The sequence below is a fragment of the Mastacembelus armatus genome, chromosome 19 (assembly GCF_900324485.2).
Source record: "Mastacembelus armatus chromosome 19, fMasArm1.2, whole genome shotgun sequence".
Taxonomy (NCBI): domain Eukaryota; kingdom Metazoa; phylum Chordata; class Actinopteri; order Synbranchiformes; family Mastacembelidae; genus Mastacembelus; species Mastacembelus armatus.
Window position 1 is genome coordinate 4,342,620 of NC_046651.1, and position 25,067 is coordinate 4,367,686.

The following is a 25,067-nucleotide window of genomic DNA, read 5'->3' on the forward strand; positions in this document are numbered from 1 at the left end:
TCCCAACCCTTCAAAATAAGTGTGGATTCAGTCCCTGATCACATTCCAAATGAGTTGATTGAGTTTCAGTGTGATTCTGAGCTAAGGAATAAGTAAATCTCATTGAACCTTAAGGACTTCTCCACTTATGTCTCACCAGAAAGGTACCCAAGCATTAGGAACCATGCATGGGGGATGTTATTTTTGTTTGAGAGCACTTAAACTTGTGGACAGACTTTTAGTGTAATGAACCTTAACAAAGAGGCACCCTGACTGACCAACACCTGCAGGACATCCTCATCCTATAAGTGAGTCATCTGCAGCCTGACATTAGCAAAAAAGGTGGTTTTGCTATAGGGCTAAAGTTATAACAAACTGATTTGTCAAGATTAGGTTTTTGAGCAAGTGCTGAATCGTTGAATGTTTAAAAAAGAGGAACAGTACTAGTAAGAAGATTGTTGTTTATAATAGACGTTTTTGCATAAGAATGTCTAATTTGAAATGTCTAACATTTGAAATAATGTTAGTGTATAATATGTTTAGTTGAGGCTATCGGTTTTACTCTAGGGATCAAGTAGCATACAGTTGTGTGAAAAAGTGTTGGCCCCCTTCCTGATTTCTTATTTTTTTTGCATTTTTGTCACACTTTGTTTCAGATCATCAAACAAATTTAAATATTAGTCAAAGATAACACAAGTAAACACATCATGCAGTTTTTAAATGAAGGTTTTTATTATTAAGGGAAAACAAAATCCAAAACTACATGGCCCTTTGTGAAAAAGTGTTTGCCCCCTAAACCTAATAACTGGTTGGGCCACCCTTAGCAGCCACAACTGCAATCAAGTGTTTGTGAGAACTTGCAATGACTCTGTTACAGCGCTGTGGAGGAATTTTGGCCCACTTGTCTTTGGACAATTGTTGTAATTCAGCCACATTGGAGGGTTTCCGAGGATGAACTGGCTTTTTCAAGGTAATGCCACAGCATAGAGGAGAGAGAAAAGAACAGTAGTAGTCAGACTATCAGCACTTAAGACTATTTAGGCTAGGGGTGGAGTGAAACCAACTTGCCTGATTGATTTGAGATCTCTAACCAGCAAGGGTGTGGCCACTGGGTGTACCTAGCCCTAGCTACTCCTGAAATCTGATTGGCCCTCCTTCCTGTCCACCCCCCCACCAGAGCTTGAAAAGTAACGTCACACAATGAGATACATGGCGGCGAAGCACCTTATTTTCTACCAACATAATATAAAGCAACAAAAATACATTTTCTGGCTCCATCATTAGAGATTAATTTAACACAGCTGTGATGGTTACTAGGCGACAGAAGCGGAGCTTTGTGACTCAGTAGGGGCAGGAAACATTGAAAATCTACACATTTAGAGATGCATAGTTTCCACTGGACAGGAAGGGAATGAAAAATCTTCATCTGAAAATGAGCTAAAGCTCAAAGACAAATGTAGAGCTTAATAATTTTGTACAATTTCTGCATGCCACATTGTTAAATGTTTATTGTATATTGTTTACACCTCATATACAACTTGGGCATTGATGTCACATAGGATTTTTATTTTTATTTTACGTATAAATATATAGATGCATATTTTTTATAGTTAATAAATACCATAAATATTTTTATGAATATTTATGGTAAAATAAATTTATGTATAAAATAACCATGAATATTTTCAATTTAGCATTATTTTGTGGAAATGAACTGTCTTAGGTAACAGTTTACCACTTCAAGGTACCACTAAGTGTAGTGTAAAATATAGTGTCACCAAGTCTCATTATTTATATTTTACTCTACTGGTTATTATTAACCTGTACAATCAAGGACTGTCACATTTTAAAATGATTTACATGTTAATTCAGTATGCCACCCTTATGTAATCTATACCCCTATTTGCCACTATTTTCCTTCTCCTCACATACAAATCCCTTCTTGATCAAGCTCCTTCATACCTTAAAGACCTCACAGTACCATATTATCCCAATAGACCACTTCACTCTGAGTGCAGGTCTACTTGTGGTTCCCAGAGTTTCCAAAAGCAGAATGGGAGGCAGAGCCTTTAGCTATCAAGCTCCTCTCCTGTGGAACTAGCTCCCAGCCTGGGTTCAGGAGGCAGACACTCTCTGTACTTTTAAGGCTAGACATAAAACCTTCCTCTTTGACAAAGCGTTGTGGTAGAAATTTCTTTAAGTTTGAGAGTTGCTAATTCTCAGAAAACAACCACAAGTGTGATGAATCATCTCAGGTTTAATCACGGGCCCGGAGAGGACGTCCTTGCAGAAGTCCTCTCTCGTCTGTGTTAAAAGACCAGTTTATATACATTTTGACAAGAAAGGGGTGGACTAATCTTGAACAGACTCCACGTTTGTTCAAGTACTATCTTCAGTCTTCTTACCATCAAAGAAACAAATTGTTGGCAGTTATTTACAACCTTCTACCCTAAAACACTAAACCAATAAAACAGACAGAACCACATACCATGAAAGGGTCAAGCAAACATTCAACCCCCACATTGGTTTAAGTTGGTGACCATTTGCTCTGTTGTAAAATCCTCACATTCCCCCCTTTTGACACAAAGTGTCAACACAATTATAATTACCAATCAGAGGAAAAAAACACATTACATTACATTATTAGTCAGGGTATTTCTATAGCACTGTCATCATATGGGTTTCCTGAGGTCCAATCATTCAATTGTATTTCATCAGTCTTTGTTGATTCAGTTATAGGATATGTGTCCATGTCCTTTAAAGTGTGAAACTGTTCTCTTTGAAGCTGATTCTGCCCAAATCCTTGATTCCTCTAACGTCTCCTTGTGTTGTTCTGTCGAGATCGCAGGCTCCTTCTGCGAGGTTGTGTAGTTTCCTGCTGGTGAGCGGAGAATTTTATTCCTTTACCCGGTCCATGTCTGACTCCTCTCGGTTCCTTTCTGCGTGTAAGACATGTGTCCTACATACATTTGGCAAAGTCTCAGTTTCCCAGCTGACACATGACATCATGACGCAGCTCCTTGGGCCAGGTTGAGACATTTATTAATGCAGTTTTCCACAGGTGACTGTATGCCGCATTATCCGGAGTGTGCAGCGAATACAGTTACCATGCGGGTGCAATAATCAGCTGGTGACTCACCCCCCTTTTGTCTAGTATCATGAATCTCAAACCAGCAGACTCTGAGAGGAACTGCAGTCCGCACAGCTTCATCCAAGGAGTCCATCGTAGCGGTGAATTGTTGTGATCCCACTGGTGCCGTGTTGTGGGTCTGATGTGTCCCCATCGGAGTTTGACGAACCTTCAAAACATAACTTCTACTTTCTCACCCTACATTTCTATTTTACCTTCTTATTCTCCTCAACATCACTTTTTTACTTTTACCCTTAATTCTGCAGCAGATTTTTTCTTACTTCTATTTCTGCCTCCCTTTCTCACTCTTGAAAAGAGTGCCAATTTATTTCTTCCTTCTTTGTTTTCCTTCTTTCACTTCCTCTTCTCCTTCTCAACAACATTCTTTAACCACACATTTTAACCCATTTATCTACCATCATTTAGCACTGGGGCTGGTGCTTACACTTTCATTGGGCTTATAACACACACACAATAGTTCTCATTCACACTGATCTTCCCATCTCATCGTATGGTCAGATCTTATCATGCAAACACTAACTTTGGGTAACTTTCTTCAGCCAGGTAGTTTGTATGACACTTTCGTTCCGAGCAACGTCCCCTTATTGTACACACATTGTGCATACAAGACACTGAAGGAGTCACCACAAAGCTTATGACATTATCACCTCATTCATATGCCCAGTTCATGATATGGGACAAATTCTAAGGTGGTTCTTATCAATAATAATATCTCACTTCTTATAGACAATAACATCTTACTCCTCATAGACAATAGCGTACTTCTCATTAACAATAGCTTACTTCTCATTTAACAGCTTAGTTCACATTAACAACATTATCGAACTTCTCATTAACAATCAGAGCTTACTTCTTCAGTACTGTCTTAATTTTTTCATGTTTTCCACGTACGGGTCCGTTTCCTTAATAAACCATATGGCTTCCCGAAGGAAGACTTACTTTTGTAATCCTCAGCCAGTGGGGTTTTCTCGTTGTTTCTTTTTTTTTTTCTTCTTCTTTTTTGTTTTTTTAGGATTATTTTTTCATCATCTGGCGTCTGTCCTCAGACACACTGGTCTCATTACCAGGAGGGATTACAAAGATCACGTGATTACCAAACACACACCTAGGGTTTTTCTTTAACGCAGACCAAAAACATACCAAAAAACATACAGAAGAAATGATTCATAACACTGTACTCACTCAGTAAATGAATGGAGCATCCACTGTCCGCCACCCGTTCTGACCTCAGGCGGGATCCAGGTCCTCCGTTTGTCGGAGCGGAATTTTCCCTGTGTTTAACTTTTACCACCGGTGGTTTCCTTCGGTCTAGAACAGGCAACAGTCAGTGGCATGTCCATCCCATCCTCGTCGCCAAATTGTGGTAGAAATTTCTTTAAGTTTGAGAGTTGCTAATTCTCAGAAAACAACCACAAGTGTGATGAATCATCTCAGGTTTAATCACGGGCCCGGGAGAGGACTTCTGCAAGGACGTCCTCTCCGGGCCCGTGATTAAACCTGAGATGATTCATCACACTTGTGGTTGTTTTCTGAGAATTAGCAACTCTCAAACTTAAAGAAATTTCTACCACAGCGTATAGTTAGGGCTGGCTTCAGGCAACCCTGAACCATCCCTTAGTTATGCTGCAATAGGCCTAGACTGCCCGATGACCATCGGTGCAATGAGCCCCCCTTCCCTTCCCTTCCTCTCCTCCCACCTCACATGTATATTCCACCATTGAATGTCACTAACCTTGTGCTCTCTCTCTCCCCTAGTTTGTGCTCTCTCCCTCTCTCTCTGTTCTCTCTGTACCTTCTGCAGGTGTCCCTGGTCCTGGAGCTGTATATCGCTGATGTGCAGTTACTGGCCCACCAAGCTGCAGTGTCTATTTGTTGTTTATTGTTGCTGTTCTTTTCTCTGCTCTATCCACTCACCCCAACCGGTCGAGGCAGATGGCCGCCCAAACCTAGCACGGTTCTGTTGGAGGTTTTTTCTTCCATTAAAGGGAGTTTTTCCTCTCCACTGTCTCCAAGTGCTTGCTCATAAGGGAATTGTTGGGTTTTTAGTTTTAGTTTTTGTAAAGTGCCTTGAGATGATTTGTATTGTGATTTGGCACTATACAAATAAAATTGATTTGATTTGATTTGAAAAAATTGAAATTTTTGAAAAAATGTTAATATGCATAAACGTGTGAAACAATCCATTGTTACATCTATGAAACTATTTACTCCTTTTTTCTCCATAGGTCAAGATGAACCTGAGCTCCAGTTCTACTCCTATTCACTTTCTTACCAGCAGTTCAAGAGATCAGTCTGATACAACTATATCCGAGCCTGCCAGCTTAGGTATTGTCTGCATGTTATTATTGTTAAAATAACAAACAATATAGATAGAACTGTCTTTGTAATAGCATTTAATATAAATCTAAAAACCTATATAACAGGAGCAAGGAATCCAACAGAACTTATTCAAGATCCTGCCAAATAGCAACTAATTCCAACTTAGTCTAAACAAAATGATGGAAGACAGGAGAAAAACAGAACAGATTAAACAGAACAAAAGCCTTTGTGGATACATTTTTTAAAAGTTTGCTGGGATAATTCAGATGTAGAGCTCCACATATTTCCATGTATTATAAAAAACATCATTAGGATTTGTGGACACATGGAGTTCTGTGTGGTTCTCCAAGATAGTAATTGTAGACTCTTTTCAATTACTTACTCTGTATTTATTTACATCTGTAAAGTGTTAAGAACAATGTGAACTGAAATGTAGCTTTTAAAAAAACCATGAATTTCTCCACATCCTCAGGTGACTCTTACCACAAGGTGGCCATATTATCTGACAGTGTTGGTGGGTGGAAACAGCATAATGTCAGTCATGTCTCAAGACAAGGAGAAAATGTGATGGATTCACTAGTTAACAGGACATTAATGATGCCAGTGGAGGACTTTGACCCATTAGGAGGACATACTATCTTGCAGGTAACAATGAGCTGTTGTTGATATTGTTGTTATACTCATTTTTAAAAGTGATACATCTGTAACAAACACTTGTCAAAAATAAACAAAGATCATGACTGTTTTATCAGATTAGAAATATTGAGTTTGTTGATATTTGTGACTTTGGTGAAGATCAGAACATATTTCATGACCAATTTATGCAGAAAACTACAGAATTGGATTCAGTATCATTACTTTTTCTTGCAACTGTATGCACAATCATTACACATAGGAGCATCAAACATTTTGAACCAACCCTGCATGTGCCACAACAGAGTTGCAAATGTACATTTAAAATAACCAGATTACAGATTTTTGCTCCCCTCCAAGCAGAGGTGGCAAAAGTACTCACATTCATTACTGTAGAAATACAGATACTTGTATGAAAAAACACTCTGGTAAAAGTAGAAGTACCAATTCAACTCCTTTACTCAAGTAAAAGTAAAAAGGTACAGCGTCAGAAATGTACTTAAGTAAAAAATTAAAAAGTAAAAATTATTTTTTCCCATCAACGATACACAAAACATCTTTTGATAAACTCCACAAAACTAAAAAAGTTGGACACAAAAAACAGGAAATTCTTTTATTAACAACTTGTACAGTGCTGGTACAGGGAACAAAACAGTGCATTCACCATTAATCATTCTTGGAGCCAACAACATTGAACAGCTCTTATAAATATGGCCATGGTTGGGAATGTCTTGCTGTTCTGAATCTGCTGCATAGTCATCAGACTCAGCAATACTCCCTGGATCCCTTTCTTCCTCCATGTCGCACTGCAAGTTTTCTCTCTATCATAACCTGTACATTCACTTGATTTCCCTCTCTAGTTAGTTCTGTCTTACGTCATGTCGTCATCCGTGGAGGTTGAAAAGTAAATGAAGTAATGTAGTAAAGTAATGAGTCTGTTTTGATAATGTAAGGAGTAGAGGAGTTTGTGTTTAAACGTAGGGAGTAAAAGTAAAAAGTCGTCAGAAAAATAAATATTCAAATGAAGTACAGTTACCTAAAAAATCTACTTAAGTACAGTAACGTTTGGACTTTGTTACTTCCCACCTCTGCCTGCAAGGCAAGGCAAATTTAATAGTTTAATCTGTGTACAGTTAATACACAGATTAATTCAAAGTGCTTTACAGAAATAAAAGATACATCGGGAGGAAATAAAATACTAAACAGTAAAATATAGATTCTAAATAGAATTAAATATTAACTTTAAAGGAGGGTGAGTGCAGATAAAATATTTTAAGTTGTCATATGCAAAGCTAAAAAGAAAGGTTTTTAGCTTGGACTTACAAACAGTCAGAGGCTTGTCTAACATCATGAAGAAGACTATTCCAGATTTTAGCCGCATAAAACTGAAACGCTGCTTCTACCTGTTTAGTCCTGACTCTGGGCATGAGCAGAAGGCCTGGCCCTAATGTTCTCAGAGTCCAAGGTGCTTCATAAATCAGAGATGCACTGTGGTGCTGAGCAGTGCTGTTTTAAAGTCTATCTATGAGCGACAGGAAGCCAGTGCAGAGATCTGAGAACTGGAGTAATGTGGTTGTACTTCCTGGTTTCTAGTCAGGACCTGAGCAGCAGCGTTCTGAATGTACTGCAGATGCTTTACAGCTCATTTTGAGAGCCCCATGAGCAGGCCATTACAGTAATCTAACCTGCTGGAGATAAATGCATGGATGAGTCTCTCCAAGTCTGGTTTAGACATGATCCCTTTGATTCTGGCAATGTTTTTGAGGAGGTAAAATGCTTATAATGTTATTGATTTAATGTGGCTGTTCACGCCCATGATTATCCCTAGCTTTCTAACCTGATTTTTAGATTTTAGAGAAATAGACTCAAGGTGACTGTTGATATTTTCTCTTTGCTTCTGCGGCCCAAAGATGATTATTTCAGTCTTGTCACTTTTTGGAGAAAGTTGTTCTGCATCCAGTGATCTATTCGATGCAGTGACAGTGAATCAGCTGGTCCATATTCACCTGCTGTGATTGATATGTAAATCTGAGTGCCATCTGCATAGTTATGGTAGGACAAATTATTGCTGTGTATTAAATGGCCTAAAGGAAACAAAGATTAAACAAGGGGTCCCAAGATAGACCCCTGAGGGACCCCACGTGTCAAGGCCATTTGGTCTGAAACACAGTTACCAATTTGAACAAAGGACTTCCTGTCTTCAAGATAAAACTTAAACCATTTAAGGGCAATACCAGAGATGCCTATCCAGTCCTCTAGCCATGGTTACATGGTCCACTGTGTCAAAAGCAGCACTCAGATACAACAGTACTAAAACAAAGACTCTGCCAGCGTCGGTGTTCAGACGAATGTCATTTGTCACCTTCATGAGTGCAGTTTCACAGTTTTTGCTGTGATGGAGCCTTAAACCTGACTGAAAATCATCAAAGCAGTTGTTTAACAGGAGAAAGTCAGTAAGTTAAACAAGAATTTTTTTCAAGAACTTTGCCTAAAAACGGCAAATGGATATGGGCAGAGAGTTGTTCAGTACTGTGGCATCGAGGCTGCTCTTCTTCAGGAGAGGCTTGATGACAGCAATTTTCAAGGTCCTTGGCCCTTGTTCCAGACTGTAATGAGTCATTAATTAAATGAGTGCATTGTGGTAACAAACTGCTTAGTACTGATTTCAGAAATCTAGTGGGTAAAACATCGAGACAGCATGTGGATGAACTCAGACTGGAGATGATCTCTTCAACTGTTTTGTCATTTACAGGTGTACAAGTGTGTCAGTTCTACCAAGTGTCTCTTGGATGGCTGCAGAGTTGTTATCTGTGTTGTCCAGTTTTTGCATGTTTAATACCCTGAACCTTGTCATTAAAAAATAATGCAAATTCATTGAATTTAGATGGTGAAATTAGTTCTGATGGCAATGGAGATGGAAGGTTTGTTAATCTACTCACTGTAGAAAACAGGACACATGAGATGTTACTGCTGTTGATGATGATTTCAAAAAAATACATTTCTCTTTTTCTATGTAGAATCTCATTGAACACACATGATATCTGCTTATAAATGTCATAATGAACCTGGAACTTTGATTTACGCTTGATTTATTTTCTTTCGGCCTTCCTGCACTCCCTTTTCTGTGCCTTTTATGTGTCTTTTCTGAACAAATGTAGGTCCAGCTGCATCTTTGGGAATTATGGACAAATCAAAAAAGACAAAAATGATTAGACAAAGCAACATCAATCACAGTAACATTTGAAATGTCCATAGACCATATCCACGTGAACATTAAAATCACCTGTAATAACTAAACAGTAAACTTTTTGAAGATAACTGAAAGCATCTCAGTAAAATAAATAAAATTTTGAAAACACTGGGGTGGCTTGTAAATGATTATGTAAAGTATAAAAGGAGATCATTTTAATTTCCATTTTAATAGATACATACTCAAATGATGAAAACTCCCCAAATGACAGCTTGTGGGTAACCATATTATCCCGACAAAGGCACAGACACCATCACCCTTTTTGTTTTCTCGTGTTTCTGATAGAAATGTAAAATTGGGTGGGGTGGATTCAATAATTCACTTCAGTTCAATTTTATCTGTATAGCGCCAAATCACAATACAAATCATCTCAAGGCACTTTACAAAAACAAAAAAACCCAACAAATTCCTTAGGAGCAAGCACTTCGGGACAGTGGAAGGGAAAAACTCCCTTTAACGGAAGAAAAAACCTCCAGCAGAACTGCCTCGACCGGTTGGGGTGAGTGGATAGAGGAGAGAGAAAAGAACAGCAACAATAAACAACAAATAGACACTGCAGGTTGGTGGGGTCAGTAACTGCACATTAATATGCAGCTCCAGGACCAGGGACACCTGCAGAAGGTAGACAGAGAGAACAGAGAAAGAGGGAGAGAGCAAAAACTAGGGGAGAGAGAGAGCACAAGGTTAGTGGCATTCAGTGGTGGAATATACATGTGAGGGGGGAGGAGAGGAGGAGAGGGAAGGAAAGGGAGGGGAGGGTTAGGGTAGGGGGGCTCATTGCACCGATGGTCCTCGGGCAGTCTAGGCCTATAGCAGCATAACTAAGGGATGGTTCAGGGTTACCTGAAACCAGCCCTAACTACATGCATTGTCAAAAAAGAAGGTGCCTCCCATTCTGCTTTTGGAAACTCTGGGAACCACAAGTAGACCTGCACTCTGAGAGCAAAGTGCTCTATTGGGATAATATGGTAGTATGAGGTCTTTAAGGTATGATGGAGCTTGATCATGAAGGGATTTGTATATGAGAAGAAGGATTTTAAATTCTATTCTGTATTTTACAGGGAGCCAATGAAGAGAAGCTAATATAGGAGAAATATGATCTCTCTTGCTAGTTCCTGTCAGGACTCTGGCTGCAGCATTCTGGATTAACTGGAGGCTTTTTATGGAGATATTGGGACATCCAGATAGTAATGAGTTACAGTAATCTAGCCTTGAGGTAACAAATGCATGGACTAAAAATAACTCCAAGGTTTTTCACAGTTGTGCTGGAGGCCAGGGCTATGCAATATAAAGTAGCTACAATTTTAGAAAAGTTATTTCTGAGGTTTTGTTGAATACTCACGTTTTACACAGGTCCGTTGATGAGGAAGTACACAGAGGCGGCTGGGGTGGTTCAGCTGATTATAGGTTTTATTCAAACTATACAGAGCGCTCTGGAGATCAACCCTCATGGGACACACGGAGAGATCTGAGCTCTAGGCAAAATCTATAGAATGTATATACCTTGTAACTTGGTCACCGCCCTACATGGCAGTACTTTTCCACAAAAGGAATTCGGACCATTACCATATATGGAGTTGTTATTCCCTTTACCTTCCCTCATAGTAAAGACATAGTGAAGAGCGGTGACCCTGTCACGTGTCTAAACATATAGGATTACACTATACTGCAATACTAGTCACAGAGTGTGTCTGCATTCCCACAGTTTTTAGGCCCAAATACAATAACTTATGTTTTCTCTGAATTTAAAAGTAGAAAGTTACTGGTCATCCAGGCCTTTATGTCAGTTAAACATGCTTGAAGTCTGCTTAAGTGGTTTGTGTTAACAGGTTTCATAGATAGATACAACTGAGTGTCATCTGCATAGCAATTTGTCCAACTTTAGCCAACAGCTTCAAGTTTGACTCGATGTCACCCTCTCTGGCCCCAGGATTACATTTGACTATGGTCCCTGGAGTCTATAGCTTCATGTTTCTGACTATGGAATCGCCAGTTATCAGAGTTGGTTTCTCAGCGGGTGTGTCGCTGAGTGGGGAAAATCTGTTAGAAACGTGAGCAGGCAGGTGATGAGCCATGGGCTTCTGCTTAGGAGTATGTTTCTGTTAATTCCCCGGGCTGCTCCAGAGTTGCCGTCAGACAGCTAACAGGTCCTGAGCTCGGTGACTCCACCTCTGTTAAAGGGGCTAGGCTAGCTGGCTTTTGTTCAAAGCTGCAGACCCGCGCTTTCAAATCACTGATCCTCGTCTGAAAATCTGTCAGAACATTACACTGATTACAAGTATCAATCAGTAAAGGAGGCAGAGGAATAACTAAACGTGGCACAGTGAGCAGGAGAGAGAGGGAGAAGCCATAATACTAGCTAGCTAAATTAACTGGTAGGCTAACAAGCGCTGGTACTGAAAATAGCAAGAAATACTGGACACGATGGAAAGTAGAAAATGGAAAGGTACTTGACTATTACAGGAATGTGTAGCGGTTAATGAATTGTTTAGAGAGTTTAGTTAGTTTTTAGGTGTTAAGACTAAAGCTAATCTGTTGCTAATCTGTAAATGAGCAATAAAGCACAGACAGTGAACACAACACACACTTGCAACAGGCAGTGAATTCTCTTACCCAGCAGGAAACAGCATAATGCATACAATTCAAGGACAGGGAGATCATATTCTGTCCTATTCACTAAGCAGGTAATCCCAGGTTATCCTGTTGGTATCCAGCACTCCAAATAATTTCAGTTTGATAGGACTATGTTTCTTAGATTTCATCCAACATCTCCATATAATGGCATTTGATGTATTATTTATTACAGTATCTTCCGAAATTCGCAATTTTTAGTGAACTAACTTTTGAAATTCAACATTGTTTTAACAAGAGTTTTAAAAAAATGTCTTATGCATTGTAGTTTACCCTTTTTGGTGATTTCTGTTCTCACCTCTTCATCTTCAGGTCATCATAATTGTCTTCCTCACTGGATCACTTTCTCTTGTCACTGTTGTCGGCAACATCCTAGTGTTGGTGTCATTCAAGATCAATAAGGCACTCAAGACAGTAAACAACTACTATCTCCTTAGTCTGGCATTTGCTGACCTGACCATTGGTACACTGTCAATGAACCTGTATACTACCTACATTGTCATGGACCAGTGGGCTCTGGGGCCAGTGGTTTGTGACTTGTGGCTTGCAGTTGACTATGTGGCCAGTAATGCCTCAGTCATGAACTTGCTTGTCATCAGCTTTGACAGGTAACACTGTGATTTATTATATTTTCTGCTGTAAACATAACTTGTAGACATTTTCATGTATTGCTGGTACTACCAACGTGAAAAGTTGTTTTTTTAAATAATAAAATAAAACACCAAATGTTGACATTTGTTAGAGGATTTGTTTGTAAGTAGGGGAAAATGATTGCTTGGTAAATGACTAGTTTCTTATGAATGTATAGTGTATATGGAATAGATCACTGTACTCAACTCTCAGAACATTCCATGTAGTATCATGATCAGGGTAGGGTTTATAAAAGTCTATTTTCCATTTCAAATCGATCTTCATTTGAAAGCTCTGATATCAATTAATAAGATACATGGTTTGATTTTTAAATATATGCTGTTTTCAGCATGCTTTGCTGTCTAATCACATTGGGAGGTCTTGCAAGCCTTGCACAACATGATTACTCTGTGTGTGAGGGAATACCAAACTTGACAAAAACTACAACAGACCTGAAGGCAGATGTGTGGCAGCATTTTGGATTTGAAAAGTAAGATGACAGAGAAGAGCAGGACAAAAGCAAAGCCCAATGCAAGCTGTGCAACTTGAGGTAAAATATTTTGAAAATACCACAAATCTCCAAAACCATTTCAACAGACATCACTCAACATCAGTCTCTTTCATAACCAAGCGGAATTGTTTTTGAAATGGAAATATTAAATGAGTTAATATTAAATCAAATCGAATCATGAACTTCTGAATCGGAATCAAATCGATACATGGAACCGGCAGCCAGCCCTAATCATGATGCTACTGTGAGGAACAGGACTTTGCTAAAGGCTCTTGTGTAGAATTTTTTACATTCTAGAGACTCTGTGATACTATTAAAGTCAGAGTGATAAGAAGAAATGCACTGCATTGTCACACTTTCTTTCTGTTTATTCTTAGGTATTTTTCTGTCACCAGACCTTTGACCTACCGGGCCAAGCGTACAACCAAGCGGGCTATGACCATGATTGCATTAGCCTGGTCCATCTCTTTTATTCTGTGGGCCCCAGCTATCCTGTTCTGGCAGTACATTGTTGGTGAGCGGACCGTCCAGCCTAAGGAGTGCTACATTCAGTTTCTGTCTGAGCCTATCATTACATTCTGCACTGCTATTGCTGCATTTTATTTGCCTGTGACAATTATGGCAATCCTGTTTTGGAAGATCTATCAGGAGACAGAGAAGCGAGCAAAAGATGTACAAAGTCTCAAAGGATCTGGGTCAGGAAAGATTCTAAGCCAAGCTTGGAATCAAGGCAATGGCAGTAGAAGAGAGGGTGCACCTAACAGTCAAAAGAACTTGTCAGCCATTCTGCACCAAATGAACTCCCAAAACGGTAGCAGCTATGAATTAAATAAACTGACCTCAGAAAACAAACACAATACCAGCATACCAGGAGGGCCAAGAAGGAGAGGAAAATGTGGCCTGTTCTGCTTCCAGTTTTCATCACTGCTGCCAAGTCACCATGCACCCAAGCAGTCCATCCACACTACAATTATAGTGGGTGAAACAGAGCAGAACAACTCTAATAGATCTAACAAAGAAGTTGGTGCTTCTGGGGACCAGTCAGAATCAAAGCAGGAAATGGATGATGTGGATGGATCAAGGCCCCCAACAGGTTGGACATAACCTGAATAAGACCTTGTTTGTTTATATATAAAGTTTAAATTAAACTGTGGCGTTTGAAGGAGAAATACAGTGGGTACAGAAAGTATTCAGACCCCTTTAAATTTTTCACTCTTTGTGTCATTGCAGCCATTTGCCAAAATCAAAAAAGTTCATTTTATTTCTCATTAATGTACACTCAGCACCCCATCTTGACAGGAAAAAACAGAAATGTAGAAATTTTTGCAAATTTATTAAAAAAGAACAACTGAAATATCACATGGTCATAAGTATTCAGACCCTGTGCTCAGTATTGAGTAGAAGCACCCTTTTGAGCTAGTACAACCATGAGTCTTCTTGGGAATGATGCAACAAGTTTTTCACACCTGGATTTGGGGATCCTCTGCCATTCTTCCTTGCAGATCCTCTCCAGTTCTGTCAAGTTGGATGGTGAATGTTGGTGGACAGCCATTTTCAGGTCTCTCCAGAGATGCTCAATTGGGTTTAGGTCAGGGCTCTGGCTGGGCCAGTCAAGAACGGTCACAGAGTTGTTCCGAAGCCACTCCTTTGTTATTTTAGCTGTGTGCTTAGGGTCATTGTCCTGTTGAAAGGTGAACCTTCGGCCCAGTCTGAGGTCCTGAGCACTCTGGAAGAGGTTTTCTTCCAGGATATCTCTGTACTTGGCCGCATTCATCTTTCCTTCAATTGCAACCAGTCGTCCTGTCCCTGCAGCTGAAAAACACCCCCATAACATGATGCTCCCACCACCCTGTTTCACTGTAGTGATTGTATTGGGCAGGTGATGAGCAGTGCCTGGTTTTCTCCACACATACTGCTCAGAATTAATGCCAAAAAGTTCAATCTTGGTCTCATCAGACCAGAGAATTTTATTTCTCATAGTCTGGGAGTCCTTCATGTGTTTTTTGGCAAACTCTATGCGGGCTTTCATGTGTCTTGCACTGAGGAGATGCTTCCGTCGGGCCACTCTGCCATAAAGCGCCTGCAGTGATAGTTGACTTTGTGGAACTTTCTTCCATCTCCCTACTGCATCTCTGGAGCTCAGCCACAGTGATCTTTGGGTTCTTCTTTACCTCTCTCACCAAGGCTCTTCTCCCACGATTGCTCAGTTTGGCTGGACGGCCAGGTCTAGGAAGAGTTCTGGTCATCCCAAACGTTTTCCATTTGAGGATTATGGAGGCCACTGTGCTCTTAGGAACCTTGAGTGCTGCAGAAATTATTTTGTAACCTTGGCTAGATCTGTGCCTTGCCACAATTCTGTCTCTAAGCTCCTTGGGCGGTTCCTTCATGATTCTCATTTGCTCTGACATGCACTGTGAGCTGTAAGGTCTTATATAGACAGGTGTGTGCCTTTCCTAATCAAGTCCAATCAGTTTAATTAAACACAGCTGGACTCCAATGAAGGAGCAGAACCATCTCAAGGAGGATCAGAAGAAATGGACAGCATGTGAGTTAAATGAGTGTCACTGCAAAGGGTCTGAACACTTATGACCATTTGATATTTCAGTTTTTCTTTTTTAATAAATTTGCAAAAAATTCTACATTTCTGTTTTTTTCTTTCAAGATGGGTGTTGAGTGTACATTAATGTCAAATAAAATGAACTTTTTTGATTTTGGCAAATGGCTGCAATGACACAAAGAGTGAAAAATTTAAAGGGGTCTGAATACTTTCCGTACCCACTGTATATCTGCCAGGATATAATAGCTGACATACATCAAAATATTAGACTTCTTTCCTTAGTTAGGTCAAACCTCCATTTTTGAAAGTGATACATCTGTCACAAACACTTGTCAGAACCATGGAGAGGGGAGAGAAAGTTTATTTATTATTATTATTTACATCATTATTATCATTATTATCTACATAATTTACATTTGCTATTAGAGAAAGCTAATAGCAAATATCACAAGAAAAAAAAATCTATATCTGTGAGAAATGTGGGCTTGTTTGTAAAAAAAAAATCAAAGGAGTTGAGAGATTATGTTGAACTGAATATGCTGTCAGGAGGTGATCTACAGTAAACAGTTGTTAATTACTAATCTGACACCAAATCTACTGCTGCTAACGAGAAAATTATGGCATTGCATGCAATTTCCTGGTTTTCTGCATAATTTGGTCATTAGACAGATAGATAGATTGATAGATAGATACTTTATTCATCCCCCATGGGGGAAATTCAGATTGTCCTGCAGCTCTTATATTAACTTTAACATAAAAATTTCACTATAAAATATAAAATATAATTAACAGATAAAGGTGAAAGTGACTACTATTGTCAAGTATGGTGACCCATACTCGAAATTCCCCTCTGCATTGGGGTCAGTGGATAGAAGAGAGAGAACAGAACAGCAACAATAAAGTGAAAATTGAAAGTGACTTATATGGCCAAGTATGGTGACCCATCCTCAGAATTTGTGCTCTGCATTTAACCCATCACAAAGTGCACACACACAGTAGTGAACACACACACACCGTGCACACACACCCGGAGCAGTGAGCAGCCATTGCTGCAGCGCCTGGGGAGCAGTTGGGGGTTCGGTGCCTTGCTCAAGGGTCTCACCTCAGTCGCAGTATATTGAAGGTGGAGAGAGCGCTGGCTATTCACTCCGCCCCACCGACAATTCCTGCTGGTTCTGAGACTCAAACCCGCAACTTCCGGGTTAAAAGTCCAACTCTCTATCCTTTAGGCCACGACAGTTAATAACATATAACAAAGATAGCATAAATAACATAACAATTACTATTAAAAAGTCTAATGGCTGTAGGGACAAAGGATCTCCTCAACTCAGTTCCCCTCTCAGTTCTGCAGAGCAGTGAGATGAGCCTCCCACTGCAGCTGCTACTCTGTTTAGTCAGGATGTTGTGGAGGGGGGGTGTTTATTATTGTTCAATATAGAAAGCAGCTTCCTCCACATCTGCTGCTCCACCACAGTTCTTAGAAGGTCCAGCCCTCTACCTAGCACAGAACTGGCCTTTTTCACCAGTTTGTCCAAGCGCCTACAGTGTCCTTAATGCCACTCCCCCAACAGGCAGCAGCATAGAACAGTGTACTTGCCATGACAGTGTGGTAGATCATGCACAGCATGTCGCTGCAGACACTGTACGAACTGAGCCGTCTCAGAAGCCCTTTTTTGTACACTGCATCCACATTAGCAGTCCGTTCCAGTCTCCAGACACTCAGTGACTCCAGTGCCACCCCCAGGTACTTGAATGGCTGTACAGTCTCTATCTCCTGTCCATCAATGCAGACTGACTGGCATGGTGCTTTTGATCTCCTAAAATCCATCACCAGTTCCTTAGTCTTGGTGGTGTTCAGGAGAAGATAGTTCTTTTTTGCTCCAGTCAGTGAAGGCCTTCACTAGGTCCCTGTACTCCCCCTCCAGTCCACTGTTCGCACATGCCACAACAGCCGTATCATCAGAATAATGCTGAATGTGGCAAGACTCTGAGTTATACCTAAAGTCTGATGTGTAGACCATGAACAGAAAAGGAGCAAGAACAGTTCCCTGTGGAGCCCTAGTGCAGCATTCCAGTATCCCAGAAACACATCTCCCCAGTCTGACATACTGTGGTCTGGATGTCAAATAGTTCATAATCCTTGACATCAGGGAGGTGGCCACCCCAATACATAGAAGCTTGTCTCTCAGTATGGGAGGCCGTATAGTATTGAAAGCACTGGAGAAGTCAAAGAACATAATCCTCACATATGAACCAGGCACATCCAGATAGGCATATGCTAGGTGTAGCATGTAAAGCACCGCATCTTCCACTTCCATGTGTTTCTGATAGGCAAACTGAAGGGGATCAAGCTCCTCCTCAACCTGCAGCCTCATGCGACGGACAAAGAGCTGCTCCAAGGTCTTCATGATATGGTATGTCAAAGCCACTGGTCAATTGTCATTTAGCTCCACCGGCCGCCCTGTTTTGGGCACTGGTATTAGACAAGAAGTTTTCCACAGCACCAGGACTTTTTCCAGCCAAAGACTCATATTAGAGAGCCTCTGAAGAGGAACAGCTTATTGTCCTGCACCCTGCACAATCCTTCAGAAGCCTTGGACATACTCCATCTGGTCCAGATGCTTTTCCTGTTCAAAGTCTCCTGAGCCTAGCTCCAACCTCTTCCGTTGTTAGAGACATAAGCAGCTGTTCAGATTGTAACAGAGGGATGGTGGAGGTAGAGGGAGCAGCCATACAGGTGGAGATGGAGGTAGCAGTCATAGAGGATGAGGTATAGTAAGGAGCTGTAGAGGTGGGGCTGGAGGAAACATCTGCCACGTTGGAGAGGGAGGGAGTAGCCGCAGAGGTGGAGGAGACAGCTGAATATGTGGAGAGGGCAGTCTCAGAGTTAATGGTGGAGGGAGCAGCCTTAGACATGGAGGTAGAGGAAGCAGCAGCAGAGGTGAAGGTGGAGGTGGAGGGAGCAGGCATAGAGAATGAGGTGTAGAGAGGAGCTTCAGAGGTGGAGGGAGCAACCGCTGGGGTGGTGGTGGAGGGAGTAGCTGTAGAGCTGTAGGTGGAAGTAGCCACATTGTCAAACCTGATGTAATACTACTCTACTTGAGCGAGTACACATTGTAAGTGAATATGCAGCATATCTGAAATATTGAGTTTATTGATATTTGTGACCTTGGTGAAGATCAGATTACAATTCATGACCAATTTATGCAGAAAACCAGAAACTGCTATCAGTATCATCACTTTTTGTTGCAATTGTATGCACAATCCTTACACATAAAAGCACCAAACAACATTTTGAACCAGCCCTGCATGTGTCTCACGTCTTTAGGAATTATTGACAGAAGAAAAAGTGAAAAAGATCACCCAACGTATGCATGAAATAACCAGATCACAGGTTCTTGCTCCCCCTGTAATTCAGTATAAATAATGCAAATATAATGTTCTATCTATCCATCTAGATGTTAAGAAATCTAGGAAGGGGAAGAAAAATGAGGATAAATGGACATCACCATCCAGTAAAATTCAAGAAGAGTCAATACCAAAGCCATTTATGTCCTCACCTACAGTTATCACCATGAAAGATGCAGCTATGGCCAAACGCTTTGCCTCTAAGGCCAAGACCGAGATCAACAAGCGCAAGAACGAAAAAAAGGCAAATGAGAAGAAAGCAGCACGGACACTTAGTGCCATCTTGTTTGTTTTTATTATAACATGGTTACCATACAATATCATGGTGTTGATCAACACTTTCTGCCAGGATTGTATACCTGAAACTCTTTGGGCATTGGGCTACTGGTTGTGTTACATAAACAGTACAATTAACCCCATGTGCTATGCCCTGTGTAACAAGACCTTTAGAACAACTTTCAGGGATATTTTGATGTGCCAGTGGAATCAGAGGAAAAATAAGCCTCATTTTCATCAGAGAAAGGCATAGGCCTTGTGGAAGAAAGACCCCATGTAGAGTAGACAATAGTGAGAAAAGCTTAATTTCAATCTCATTAGGACTGGGGCTTCATTTCCTGACCTATGTTCAGCGTTGGAATGCAGCACACAGGCCATATATTATATGAAAACGATGTTGAACTGAATTTTGCTCACAACTAGATTTACAAGGTCTCTAGCCAGGGTAGCGGAGGGGCCTAAGGTCATTGTATTAGTTTGTCCAATATACTGCATATTGACAGTCACTAGGTAAATTCCTTGAGCTTTCTTTTAGTGTTTATTAAAAAAGCCACACACTGACCATCAATGATTAAAAACAATTCACTTTATTTCCATGTTGTGACAATTCATGATCCTGAGTGTATGAACTAAAAATACCCCACAATCCAGGAATGGTTCTTGACAGGTGTGGAAGGCTGGGCTGGCAGATATTCTGGGTGGGCAATTATTAGGATAAATTCAGAATATTTATTTATTCATTCATTCATTTAACACACATTATAATGCTTCCAATTGGTATAACCATGCAAGGTAAAAACGACATCTCTCTCGTTAGCAACACCAAGCCTCAGAAACAGAAGCACAAATGTAGGTTTGGGGTAGCTATTTAATACTGGCTGGGATTGTGTGTTTAAATTTAGGTCCAGTATTTCACTGCCACGGGTGGCGTGAATTTGGGTGGAGGGAGATTTATTTCTGAAGGGGGAGCTGGGGAAAATGGAGTTTGTGAAACAACAGTAGCAGCATTACAGTTGCTGGAGCCATTAACAGGCTTCTTTATAGGCACCAAAAATCTATGCATTGCATGCAAATACTCCTGCTTGTTATCGCTCGTGTTCTTGTCTGTCAGAAACTGAATTTGCTTCTCCGCACTGAAGGCGAGTCGTGAGTGTGTAGAGTATAGTAGCTTTCAGCCAATAAGAACAGAGAAAATGCTGCATTTCTCTTCTTTGAGGCAGTCTACAGCCATCCCTCGAACTTCTTAACATGCAGCTTGCCTTAGATCGCCTTTACCAAAGCACGAATTGTAAAAACTTTCACTACATTCCAATTGGGTGGGCAAGAGTGATGTCTAGGTGGGCTAAGCCCACCACTTCCCATGCCTAGATCCGGCCCTGCCACAATCTATCTTGAAATGCTCTAAAACCTTTACTAACTTTACGAATTATTTTCCAACTCTGCTGCTTTCATTTTGGTGCCACCCTCAGGATGAATTTCATATTTGTAGCTCCAGTCCTAATGAGACTGAAAATTCAGCAACATTTAAGTATGTTGTTTGTTCTAGTAGACTTTGCTTTTTTAGATACAAATGTAGGCAGATATATATTTTATGACTTTCCTATTCTGTTATGAATAATGGAATGATAGTTTGATGAGTTTTAGGGAGTAAACTTTACAGAGTTTTTTTTTTTATATAATTATTCATAAAAGTAAAATAAACCCACCCTTAATTTATTTTTAAAACTGTTACCAGGATAAGAGTGTCACTATGATTAGCACTGTCTCCTCACAGCAAGAAGTCTGTGAAGACACTCAGTTGTCGAGGTGAAGTTATCTAGAGGTTGAGTCATGGCAACTGGACTTCTAGTTTTTAGGTTGAAACGATGAAGTAGCTTCATCAGTCTGGACTAGACAGATGAAGACAGATCTAGACTGATGAAGCTACTTGGATGAGTAGTGAAATGTTTCGACCTAAAAATTGGAAGTCTAGTTGCCATGACTCAACCTCTAGATCACAGCAAGAAAGGTTCTGGGTTTAAATTCTGCTTGGCCCAGGGCCTTTCTGTGTGGGGTTTGTATGTTCTCCCTGTCTGCATGGATTTTCTTCCGGTACTTCTTGCAACACATACAGGTTAGGTTGATTGGTGAGTCTAAATTTCCCAGTGGTGTAAATATCTGTCTCTTTGTGTCAGCCCTGTGATAAGACTGGAAATCTGTACCCCATTTCTTACCCAATATCAGGTGGGATCAACTCCAGCCCCACATGACCATCAATAGCAAGAATAATGGGTAGATTATGTATGGGTGTTACCAGGACAATGTAGATTTTATCTGCCTTATGCAAGTTTTGGTTTTCATTGTGTCTTTGTTTAATATTCTTTTTAATAGATATTTTCATTTTCTTCAGAACATTATGAAACATACTCACAATGCTACTCAGCATAGTAAAACTGAATTTGGAGAATTTCAGCTGTTAGAACTTTTCAATCAGGGTACATATATCACCACCACATCCTACACAAAAGCTCTCACTATTAGTATAGGACATCACATTGGGTGCAACAGTACACACTGAGATTCACAGCCAGCTAAACTCTCTCTTGTATCAAATCCTCCAAGGAATAGGCAGGTGTTTTGTAATTGAACGAGATTTTATTGAAGTGTGAAACTAAAATTGGACATACAAAATAGAGGTAAACTGTGATTAATAAACAATATAAATAGTCGGAAACATATATGAATTAGCTGTCCAGTCATACCAACAAGTTATTCAAAATGTTGCAATTTGTATCATAATACTTAACTAATACCTAATCCACACATATTTTGAAAACATTTACTTACTTTTTGCCACTCAAAAGGTTAAAAAAAGGGATGAATGAAGACTAAGCCTTAACATTAAAATCACTCCATGTTTTTGATGAAAAAAAGACTTCCTGTAAAAAAACAGGAAGACTTACTGTCAGAAAAAACAAATGAAAGAACAACGCCCTTTAGCGGTTGAGGCTCAAAATAAATGAATTGTTCCAATATGCTCCCCTCCTGGCATTATCCTAAAAATGCCACAATAGTCTAATTACGTATACTAGTCAACATAAGAAAATGGGGGATCTGTCTGAAAGTGTTCAGCAGGCAAATCTGCCATAATTTCCTGCTCTGTTCTGTCTCGTAGCTGTTCTACCTCGTAGGAGGATGCCGCTAATACTTCTCTTGGAGAAACGCTCCAAAATGTTCTGAACCTAAATTACACATAGACACTGTGGTACCAAGCACTGTCACATCAGAGTGAATTTCAGCATCTAACTCTTGGTTGATGAGTTCAAATGGGCCTTGCTTAGCACTGATGCTTCTGGGCTGCAGGAGAAAGCCTGGGCCATAAAGCCATGTGGCACTGGCAAGCATTCCTGCTGCTACAGAACGACAGTCATAATTGGCTGGGTTGTGCCCTTACCTGTGTGACCTTCAGGTAAGCTACTGCAGCTATAACTTTGACTGAGGCACCAGAGAACACACAACGCTCAGTAGACTTAGCTTGTGAGATGGCTAGGAGACGTACAGTGGGTACGGAAAGTATTCAGACCCCTTTAAATTTTTCACTCTTTGTGTCATTGCAGCCATTTGCCAAAATCAAAAAAGTTCATTTTATTTCTCATGAATCTACACTCAGCACCCCATCTTGACAGAAAAAAACAGAAATGTAGAAATTTTTGCAAATTTATTAAAAAAGAAAAACTGAAATATCACATGATCATAAGTATTCAGACCCTTTGCAGTGACACTCATATTTAACTCACATGCTGTCCATTTCTTCTGATCCTCCTTGAGATGGTTCTGCTCCTTCATTGGAGTCCAGCTGTGTTTAATTAAACTGATTGGACTTGATTAGGAAAGGCACACACCTGTCTATATAAGACCTTACAGCTCACAGTGCATGTCAGAGCAAATGAGAATCATGAGGTCGAAGGAACTGCCCAAGGAGCTTAGAGACAGAATTGTGGCAAGGCACAGATCTGGCCAAGGTTACACGAGAATTTCTGCAGCACTCAAGGTTCCTAAGAGCACAGTGGCCTCCATAATCCTCAAATGGAAAAAGTTTGGGATGACCAGAACTATTTCTAGACCTGGCCGTCCAGCCAAACTGAGCAATCGTGGGAGATGAGCTTTGGTGAGAGAGGTAAAGAAGAACCCAAAGATCACTGTGGCTGAGCTCCAGAGATGCAGTAGGGAGATGGGAGAAAGTTCCACAAAGTCAACTATCACTGCAGCCCTCCACCAGTTGGGGCTTCATGGCAGAGGGGCCCGACGGAAGCCTCTCCTCAGTGCAAAACATATGGACTCCCAGACTATGAGAAATAAGATTCTCTGGTCTGATGAGACCAAGATTGAACTTTTTGGCGTTAATTCTAAGCGGTATGTGTGGAGAAAACCAGGCACTGCTCATCACCTGCCCAATACAATCCCTACAGTGAAACATGGTGGTGGGAGCATCATGTTGTGGGGGTGTTTTTCAGCTGCAGGGACAGGACGACTGGTTGCAATTGAAGGAAAGATGAATGCGGCCAAGTACAGAGATATCCTGGAAGAAAACCTCTTCTAGAGTGCTCAGGACCTCAGACTGGGGCGAAGGTTCACCTTTCAACAGGACAATGACCCTAAGCACACATTTAAAATAACAAAGCAGTGGCTTCGGAACAACTCTGTGAACGCTCTTGACTGGCCCCGCCAGAGCCCTGACCTAAACCCAATTGAGCATCTCTGGAGAGACCTGAAAATGGCTGTCCACCAACGTTCACCATCCAACCTGACAGAACTGGAGAGGATCTGCAAGGAAGAATGGCAGAGGATCCCCAAATCCAGGTGTGAAAAACTTGTTGCATCATTCCCAAGAAGACTCATGGCTGTACTAGCTCAAAAGGGTGCTTCTACTCAATACTGAGCACAGGGTCTGAATACTTATGACCATGTGATATTTCAGTTTTTCTTTTTTAATAAATTTGCAAAAATTTCTACATTTCTGTTTTTTCCTGTCAAGATGGGGTGCTGAGTGTACATTAATGAGAAATAAAATGAACTTTTTTGATTTTGGCAAATGGCTGCAATGACACAAAGAGTGAAAAATTTAAAGGGGTCTGAATACTTTCCGTGCCCACTGTATGTGTGAGTATCTGGAGTGTCTGAAGACTTTGCAGTGAATCTTGCCATTTTCTCCAGTCATCATACATGTAATGGGGCAAGGGGTTATCCCACTCAAGGTCACTATTGGAGAGTGGGGCAAGGAAACATATACGATCAAACAGACTGTTTACTACAGAGAGCGCCCCATGGCGAGTGTAAGGCTTCTGGCTCTGTGGAACAAGAAAGGTAAATGTATAAGAACTAGTGTTCCAAATCAGTCCCAGGTTGCGCTGAACAGGAAGCTGAAATATCCAGATCTTTTATTTCCTTGGCCCTGTCTTCTACTCGAAAGGCATTCACCACTGTTGGACATTTTATGGAGGTGGAGATTAGAAAGTACAAGCATATTTTTAGCTCTCTGTAGGACATCAACAACCTCAGATTCAGTTGAAAAAGACTTCAGTGCATCGTTAAAGTAGAAGTCCCGTTCTATGAAGTGTCGTGCATCACTACCATAATCCATCTTTGCCTCCCTTGCTGCCATTCTCAGCCCAAAGATTGCCACTGCTGGGGAGGGGCTATTTCCAAAGATGTGGACTCTCATCCTACAGTCTACCACACCTTT

At 40.6% G+C, this 25,067-nt stretch overlaps 1 protein-coding gene across 1 annotated transcript; it reads left to right on the forward strand.

The window, feature by feature from the left end:
* The first annotated feature begins 5,361 nt into the window (after positions 1 to 5,361).
* Positions 5,362 to 19,598, forward strand: chrm3b (cholinergic receptor, muscarinic 3b). Its single transcript, XM_026316060.1, has 6 exons — positions 5,362 to 5,455; positions 5,922 to 6,094; positions 12,276 to 12,571; positions 13,482 to 14,172; positions 18,650 to 18,662; positions 19,120 to 19,598. Exons 1-6 carry the CDS (start codon positions 5,362 to 5,364, stop codon positions 19,596 to 19,598), a joined length of 1,746 nt encoding a protein of 581 aa, XP_026171845.1.
* The last annotated feature ends 5,469 nt before the right edge of the window (positions 19,599 to 25,067 follow it).